The sequence below is a fragment of the Anomalospiza imberbis genome, chromosome 7, assembly GCF_031753505.1.
Source record: "Anomalospiza imberbis isolate Cuckoo-Finch-1a 21T00152 chromosome 7, ASM3175350v1, whole genome shotgun sequence".
In the NCBI taxonomy this organism is placed as follows: Eukaryota; Metazoa; Chordata; class Aves; order Passeriformes; family Viduidae; genus Anomalospiza; species Anomalospiza imberbis.
In genome coordinates, this window is record NC_089687.1 from 9,500,890 (window position 1) to 9,510,298 (window position 9,409).

The window sequence follows — 9,409 nt, forward strand, 5'->3', positions numbered from 1 at the left end:
CTGATTTATGTATTCTATACGCTCTATATATTTAGCTGAAGAGGCTCACTGGGGGAACAGTTCTTGCAAACAGGAAAGAGAATGTGACTTCAGAAAGCCACCATCTATCAGGAGATAACCCCTCAAATGCACTCTCTGTAGAGCTTTTAACCATGGCAAAGGGAGCCCAGAAGACTTGGCAAAAAATGTTAGGATATTTTAGCGGACCAGCATATTTAACAGGAGACCTGTTAAAAATGGGGAAGCAGATTAAGGGGAAGCAGACTCAAACCCCAGGAACTGGGAGCTCTGGACTTGGTGTAGCAGACCTGCAACCTCACCTCATTTCCAAAATCTTCTTTCTCTTTCTTTGGAACCTCACCAGAGCTCAAGGGGTACTGCTTGTTCTCCCTTGGTAAGTGCTATGTGCCTTGGCAGGTTTGGCGTTTCATATCCTCTTTTGGAGGCTGGATGCACAAAGGCTCTGCCAGGCTCCTGGGGCTCTTCACAGCCCTGAGAGCTGTTGTCACACCAGTGACACTTAGCTCATGTTCTTGAGGCAGTCTCCACAGGTTAGAGGGTTGTGATGCTTTGCTGTCCTCTCTGTGAGATGAGGCTGAGCTCAGCCCCATGTCTGTTTGGATATGAGCCCTGGTCCTGACAGATGGAGCACAAGAGATCATTTCCCAATATTCATAGAAAACAGGGCAGGAAAGCTCCTAATTCCTACTTTTAAGGCCAGTGTGTTTCCATGCGCACAATACAGTAATCCTGTAAATCCAGATATCAAATCTGTAATTTCTGTATAGGTTACAGACTTCCAAGCAGGTAGTCTTGCAATCTTGAAGCCTTTGAGCAACAACTATCCGCCATATCCCAAGCCTGAGTAACTACCTGCTGGAACAACTGTACTGTGTTGTGCCCCATTTTAGATTCCAGTGTTTAGATCTTGTTTTATATCTGTTCCATAGAAGAGGAAGCCCTCTGACAGAAAAGGTTTTCCCAGAACCTGGCTGCAGATGGCCAGCTCACCTCCCAGCTCTCTCCTGGCCAAACTAAAGACACTGAAAACCTCCAGCTCTACCCGTCTGTATGACAGTTTTCCAATTCTGAATGATCCTCATATTTTTTTGTCCTGGTCCAGGTAAGTCCAGGACTGCACCAGCTCTCTGTCCTGGAAGGATTCTCTGCTCACCTGTGTGAAGGTTTGTGTTAGCAGTAGTGAAACTACAGCTCCTGTCTTTACCTTCTGCTGAAAAAGCCATGTAAAAATGCTGCCCTCCAGCAGGCACTGCCATTGAGGAGAAGTTTAAGAGTGGATATTTTGAAGCCTTGGTAGGGCTGTCCATGGAGAATTAGGGAAATGCACTAGCTGAATTTCAGTATTTTGTCAGCTCAGACCCTTTTTTCCACAGCATATGAACTGAAATGGTCAGATGTGCTGTGGGATGGCCATTCAGTCATGTTGGGGATTAAAGGCATAGACAGGCAGCATGGAACACAGGCTGGGGTCTCTGCTGCCCTGGGGTAAAGTCTTAGGGAGAGCAGCAAGGTCCCTACAAATGCTCAGCTGGAGTTATTCTGGGGTAACAGAGGTACAGTCTGGGCCATGTTCTCTATGGCAATTCTTAAATCTCTGTGCTAAGAGGAGCAACTTTGCTGCTGCCACCAAGCCAGTGCTGTCACTCTTTAAAGAGAGCCTGGATGAATGGTAGGATTTGTTGCTTGAAGAACAGCTGAATGTGCGTATTCTGTCAGTTTGGGGAATTTGGGGAACTAGATCTTGCCTTCTTTTTTAATGTCAATGTGAAGTGGCTTCCTCGGGTACTTTTACTTTCTCAGAATGACTGTAGGGTCAATCTTAACACTAAATGCAAAGGAAGTGGATGTAGTCTCAGAAAACATCTATCACTGGTGAGCTGAATCACAGAGAGCAAGCCCTGGCTTATTTTTTTTTTTACCCTATGCAGAGGCAAATTTTGTCATCATATCACTCACATAACCTTTCAGATGAACTCAGTAATTGTGATATGTTTTGGTTTGGCTTGTTTCAGATTAAAACCTTGCCTTTCAGAAAAAGGAAACCATAAGTTAAATAACTCCAAAATTAGGTATTTCTGAAGGATAGTTAGTGGTCTTTTTTCTTACCAAAAACAACCCAAGACTGTGCTTTAAATAATAACCTGTAGTAATTCCTGCTCCAAATGTGATTAAGTTAGCAGGATGTTATCAGTATAGCATCCTACATTTCAAACCACACTTTAGAGTATTATCTACAAAAATGAGTACTATAGATCTCAGTAACTTTGAAAAATCAACCATTTACTATGTCCTGAATCTCCCCATCTGGTTCTCTCTGCTTCAACAGTTGCACCCAGGGCTTTGCTTGCCTACACACAAATTACTGACCGATCATTCTTTTATTCCCTGGTCTTGTAGATAGGGGGAACCATGTAAAGTGAATGCAGATACAGATCCCTGCCCCCAGTGATTTCATTTGGATGCAAAAATACTGGAATTATAATCCTCCTCCTTCATCACTTTGAGCAAGAAGTGATTTTAGTTGCATTGAAATTTCTATAGCAAGGGCAACAGGTCTGTGTTTGTAAGAGTTCACTTTTGAAAGTAGTGTCCATGCAAATATATAAATATATGCTTTGTAGGGATATATGCCTGTATACACATACACAGACTCTGTATATACAGAAAGACACACACACATACTTAGGAGATGTGTATATAACACTCACTTATATACAAATCCATTCCCTGTCATGAAATAATCATCAAGATATAAACAAGAAAAAGTTAAACCACGGATAGGCACATTTTCAAGTGCTGCTGGAGGGTTTTATCTGCAGTATTGAAGAAGTGATATCAAAACTGAAACAGAGCACTTATTACAAAGAAATCTTTACGTAAGTGCTGGAAAGGTTTGCCGAATAACCAGATGTTGTTGCAAAGACACTTCTCCTCCCCCCTCCCCACTTCTTTCCTTCTTTAATAGTTCGATTAATTCTGCGCATAAACCAGGGCTGATAAAAGTTCTAAGCTGAAAACTTCACCACATCTGGACACTGTTGAAGCCAGATCATTCAGCGGTGCACTTCAGTTGCTTTTAATCCCCTTCAATAAAATAAAAACTTCCAACAAGTAATGCTGACCTATATATATTTTTGCACTGTAAACACTGACATCTGCGAGCTGCTCCAAGCGAGCACGCAGCACTTTCCACCAAGCAATCGCTTGCCCCTCGCCATAAGAGAAATACGCAGCTCATGCAGTCGTAGCAGAGTATTCAGCTAAAGTCTCTGCTATTTCCAATCCTCTGGCTAATTGCTGTCAGGGGAGAAATCAAAGATTAGCTGTTTTGCTGGAGGAAGGAAAAATAAACGACCTCTCTGAGTATGTTGCTTAAGATTGCCTGACCAGAAACATTTTTCTACTCACACAAGGAGAGCAGCAGTAAGGAAAGCAGACCCGGTCTCCTCCAGTACCCCATTTCTGGATCCCACTGGCAAGCAGCAGCCCAGCTTCACGGCGTTGACCAGCTCATCCTCCCTCGCTGGAGCCAGCCTCCTGCGTTTCTGCTGTCAAGCCCGGAGCCCCTCTTTGCGAGGCTCCCGGCTCAGGCTCGCCGGGAAGGCGGATCCAGCCGCCAAAGCCCAGCTGTGCGTGGGGTCCGCCCAGGAACTGCAGTTTATGAACAAACTAAGCCTGACTCTCCTCTCGAAATATATACAAATATGAATGGAGGGGGGGAGCCGCTGGGGGAAGAAGTCAAGCTCTGAGAAAAAGAGTTTGATTTTTTTTTTTTCCCCCGATATCAATGCAGAGCTGCTCCTGGCTCCATACGGCCCAAGGATCTTTGAAGGGGACCTAAAGCCTGCTGCATGCATCTAATCAAAAAGGCATGGGTCCTCCTGCATGAGTCTTTCATCTGAATAAAGCATGTAAGGTAATGCCTCAGTACTCTGAGCTGCCATTAATTCTCTACTTTCCCCCTGTATTTTAGAAATTATCTTTTTAAATAAGCTTCAACAGGCTATATTTATAATAGGGATAATTAAAAGTTTTAGGGCAGCTTTTTCAGAAAGACCACATCAATGTGAGCTTAGCCTAAAATAGGTGCTTGTGACCCATTAAAGCAGCAGGATTTAAAGATATATGTTTTCCTGAATCAGGGCCTAAAATAATAACATAGGGCATTTAAATATCTGCTTTCTCCCCAAGATCTCTGACTGCTCTGCAAAAACTAGTAGGAAATATTATCCCACTTACAAAAGGGAAACTGTGAAATGTAGCAGAATTTTGACTTGCCTTGGTTGTTAACACAATCGATCAGTGGCAAAAGGAGGAGTAAAATCCTCAAACTCTTGCCCTATGGTCTACCCTAGTCCTTCAGATCAATGTATTTGAGAGTGGCAGAGAAAGAGATGTTGTTATTAAGGCTTTTTGCAGGCAAAAAAAAAAAAAAAAAGATAACAGTTACTGAAACTACACTGATTTTAATGCATACACTGTATTCTAATTCAGTGAAATTTCAGCTTTTTATTTACCCATTTTTCAATTAATTTTTTGGTTCTTTAATCAATTTGAGATGGATACATGGTGTGCCTATTGTGTGTGTATTCATTATGGTGAATTATTTCCTCCATTGGACTTGAAAGCCCTTCCTTTGTATCCATCTTGCTGATAATTTTCACCCACTTGTTTTGTAAACTATTTCTATAAATAATTCTGTTAAATAATGGTATCTCTTTTCCCTTCTTCTGTGTTTAAAAAGGAAAAAGAGGAGATGTTAGATGTGGCACAGGCACAGCTGATAAACATGAAGTGTGTCTCCTGTGCCATGGTGACACACACGCCTCTGCAGAGGGTTGCTTGGTCTTCTCTAACCTGCTCCAGGGTGGCCAGATCCAAGTCAGCTCAGCCTGACCTCTTGGGGAAATGCCTGCCTGTCCCTGGCCCAAGCTACCGCAGATCAAATATGGCCTCTGAGGACTAAGAATGAGCAGATGTTCAGCAAGCTTTCAGAAAGATGTTCTTTTCCAGCAAACATATTGGAACTGCTCATACTGGAACTGCTTTGTTCAGGGTGATCTCTTGGGGTGACCTGCCAAGTCTCCTCTCTTGGATTCAGAGCATTTCAAATGCCCATGGATTTCTCAGACTGCCAGTTGGATTTTCAGATGTGAACTCTTGTGTGTGTTACAGGACAACTGGATAAGGCTTGTGTTAGCAACATCACAGGTTATTCATGATCCATGGGAGCCCCCTTTAAAACCAGGAAGGAACCCCTGCTGCCTATGAAACTTGGAGAGAAATAATGTCCCCAGCAGGATTCCAGAGGGGCTTTAAACAATGGTGGACATTGACAAAACATGCTGTATGATTTGGAAGTGCAGGAGAAGCATGGGGTATTATTTTTTCTAGCAGCAGAACCTGGGAAGGCAGCAGGATGCCTGCACAATATCACTGCAGCCAGGGACCCTGAGGTGCAGGATCTGCATTTTCCAAAATTCCAGGCAATCCCAAACAACTTCTGAGCCAAACTGAACCCTATAAAATGCTTTGTCCTGTCTGCAGAATAATCTTAGGGAGAGACTTGGGGCCAGATCTCACTGTAATGAGAGCGAAGTCAGTAGCTGTCCCATGCAATGGTATCTTTACAAGGCAGTTGGATATCTACAGGAAGCTCTGCAAGAGAAAATTTTTGGGGAGCAATGCATGTCCTGCTCTTCCTAAACAGTTATACATATTTTTAGATGGTGTTAGACCTTTTGCTTGCCAAAACAAGCTGCCATGATGATATGGGCAGAGGTTTGCTTTCCTAAACTGGGCACTGCCAGCTGCTTTCTGTGCAGGGGAAACCTGCCTGTCTGTTCAGCCCTTGTGTAAGAATGCAGGGAGCTACATGTACCCTCCTGTAACCTCCATTTTCAGTCCACTGAGCTGAGGCTATTGCAAGCAAACCTCATCTGAAGAAGAGGAGCGAAGCGAGGCTGGCACTATGCCATGAGTCACCCCAGGTCTACTGGGGAGCCCCTCAGCATGTGCCCCACTGGCCTGACTACCAGCTCTGTTCTGGAGAACCTGGTTATTTCTTAGACCTTATCCAAGGAAAAAAATCTAACTAAAAATCCACCAAAGTTACTTGGGGAAAATGAGTACTCTGGGGTTTAGCCTAAAGTGCCTAAACTTACATTATAGAGCTTTGCTTCCATGAAAGAACACAGTGACCTTTTTGACTAAGACACTGGGGAGGAAGAAGAGATAAATGGTTATTTTTATTGTTGGCTTGTTTATTCCTTTCGGTGTAAATTCCCCTGCTCCTCTATTAGTGGTCTGGACAGCCTCATAACTCAAGACACACTGAAGGCTGGATTTAAGCTGAGGAACATAAGGTCTCTGCAGGGTGATTTTTAAGTTGCATTGTGGGAGCAGTTTTCCCAAAGTTCTCATTTAGGAGCTGGAAGATATTTACTAGAGAAGTAAAATAAAACTATGGACACCTGAAACTATATAGCATATGTTTAAAGGAGGGTTTCTAACAGCCTGGGAGGCAAGGCTCAGCAATCAAGCAATAGATTTGAAGCTCCCAACATGAGCACTAAATGCCCCTGCACAGAGTAACCTCATGCTGGACACCTGCCAGGCCCAGGTGAGTCAAACCTGTATTATTCCCAGGGGTGAAGATCACCTTCTTGTGACAGGGAATGTGAAGGGAGAGAGAGAAGGGGACCATGTAACCATGCAGACAGTGCTAATGTAAGGGCCAATGCTCCTGAGCTTCTCTGGACCTCCTCCATGCTTTCCAGGCCCCAGAGATCCTAGCAGGGTACTGGGTTTAAAATGACTGACTACAACAAAAGGTGTTGGGTTTGCTTATGTAATCAGGATATATCCTTCTGGCCCTCTTGATTGCCTGCACTTTACATGACTGGACTAATATCTGTTGCATCTGCATTGCTCTTTTTTAATCTGTTTATATCAACAGTGATGTCAGGCTTCAGATGAGGTCCGTGAGTGTCTGTGTTGTTAGGGGAATTTGCTTTATACTTTGAAGTATTAAAAGACGGGTCTAAAGAAAACATCTAGCTGATAGGATCGGGACTCAGCTTCTACTAATGAGCACAAATCCATGAGTATGGATTTGTTTTTATGTTGTGTGCTCATATTGTACTACCCCCAAGTTGTCCTGGTAGTTAATTAAACCCCAGAAATGTCATCACTTCTGCATCTTATTAGCACGACCTTGCTTTCACTGTGCCATCAGCAGCAGTTGCCTGAGAAAGATGTTCACCTTGCAGTGTGGATCCAATCCAGCCACTGTCTCCACCCTGCATTCACACGGACACTGGCTCCAGTCCTGGGAGTGTCCACTAAATTCAAATGTCATTGCCTGGTGGCACTGAGGGTGCCCATCAGTCTCCGGGAAAAGTTCTCATTACCTTGCACTGTGTCAGTTTCACAGGGTTTTGATGTTTGAGATCTTGGATGTGGTGCTATGGCTTGCAGTCCCTGCTGCCACCTAAGGAAAAATACCATGATGATTTTTGACATTTTCCATTCCCTTGCTACAGCTTGTCCCAGCAGTGGTCTGGTAACCTTTGGAGATCTGATGGCACGAGGAGTCAGTCAAAGCCAGCACTGCACCCTGAGGGACACAGCCATTCCTCCTTTGGCACAGGTGGCCTTGTCTGCTTTGCCACAACCCCTTCTCCTTAGCCCTGCCAACTTCCCTGTGCTCCAGCCTCTCAGCTAATGCTTGTTTCGGTAGCCACACAGGATAACTGCATTTTCTAAGTGATGCCTGACTTTCATTGGAGTCTTTGCATAGTCCAGATACACTGGCCTAAGTTCTAACTTTTCACAGACTGTGTGTAACAGCTTCCTTGACCAAGCTGCACCAAGATTAAGTAGAGGTCTATCCCTCTGTACCATTTTCAATGTTATTGAGATTTTTTTTTTCTTTTCTTTTCAGTTCTGTCACACATTATCTGGCTTTCTTCCTTTGAAGTTTTCTCATGGCTTACTTTGAGCTGCTTTTGAAGCCACTTTCAATACATTTTCATTCATACTGTTGATGTGTTTGCACAGATTCTTTCAAAAATGTGGATTCATTTTGGTTTTCTTGTTTTTATTTGTGGACTGAGATATGCTGTTGCTGAAAGGAATGGAACCCACTGCTACCAATTTCAGACTGAGTGAAATGGAATGATTTTCCCCACCCCAAAAGTCACCCATATCTCTTTTCCACTCTTTCTCTGGAAAATTAACAAAATGCTGATTTTCCTACACCTTAGTCCTCATTTCACTCAGATATTTAGATGATAGAAATATGTCTATGAGGAGCCTGAACTCACCTACTTTTCTGCCTGCACTCGGCCATGCTGAAGCAGATACTCATGTATTTTACTGACAGTTCCTTGACATTAATTCCTCTTCTGTATTTTCTTTGGAATCCCAAGCAAGTACTGTTTTCTGCTGCACCCATCACACACCAAGGACATCACACAGAGACAGATGCCAGGGTCTTCAGTGGGGATCAGCCTTTGAAGACCAACAGCACAACCTGGCACCACTTCGGCTGCCGGATGCCTCTGGAGAGCAAATACCTCCAGTTCTGGAGGAATTACTCTGTAGAGGGAAGTAGGAGCAGTTTGACAGCCTGACTCATGATCTTTGTATTATTATTACTGGTAGTGAAACTATGATAGGATCCAGGAGCCTGAACCATGGATCAGGAATGTGCTTTTGAAGAGAAACTCCTGGCCTTCCTGCTTTGGCTTGTGTTACAAGGCAGTCTTAAGGCAGGCACATATGGGTTTTTTTTTCAATAGCAGCTAAACTGGAAGTTATGAAGGGTGGCCAGTCCCTGGGAGTGGGCTAGAGGCACCCTAAAAGTTATCAGCCAAAATATGTGTGGTGTGGGTGGTGGGTTCTCAGCTCCAGGGTGTTGCTCCATGAATCCATTCCATCCTGAACCTCCCTGCTTTTGAGCACTGGCACAGCCAGGTCCTGCACAGGATACGCAGTCAGCAGGAATATTGGCTGGTTTACTCTCTCCTCCTGAGGTTACTGAAAGACTGTGGGTGTTGCAGGATAGATGCAAAGCAGAGCCACTGCTTTAGGTGTATTCATTCTGGTTCTCAGTAGCAGGATGGCTGTTGTTAGTGGTTTTATTATCTTTTAAATTTAATTACTTCTAAGAAGTTGAAAGATGAGGAACTTGAAGATACTGATAAATAATGTTGTGACAAAGGGGAAAATATCTGAAATATTTCCCATTAATATGGCTTTTTTTTTTTTAAGGTGTGTTATTTGCTAGAGCAACACAGGCTGCCAAAAGATCCAGTAAGAATGCATAACATTACAAAAAACACCAGGAAGCCAGTGGATAAGGTAATACACCTTGCTTAGCTTT

At 43.6% G+C, this 9,409-nt stretch overlaps 1 protein-coding gene across 1 annotated transcript in view; it reads right to left on the reverse strand.

The window, feature by feature from the left end:
• LOC137476897 (TGF-beta receptor type-2-like) overlaps window positions 1-3,690 on the reverse strand; it is a 31,131-nt gene extending 27,441 nt beyond the window's left edge. Inside the window, exon 1 of the mRNA XM_068195319.1 lies at window positions 3,430-3,690. Within this exon, the coding sequence (XP_068051420.1) occupies window positions 3,430-3,481 (52 nt within the window). The 5' untranslated portion in view covers window positions 3,482-3,690. The remainder of the gene's footprint in view (window positions 1-3,429) is intronic.
• Window positions 3,691-9,409: the final 5,719 nt, after the last annotated feature.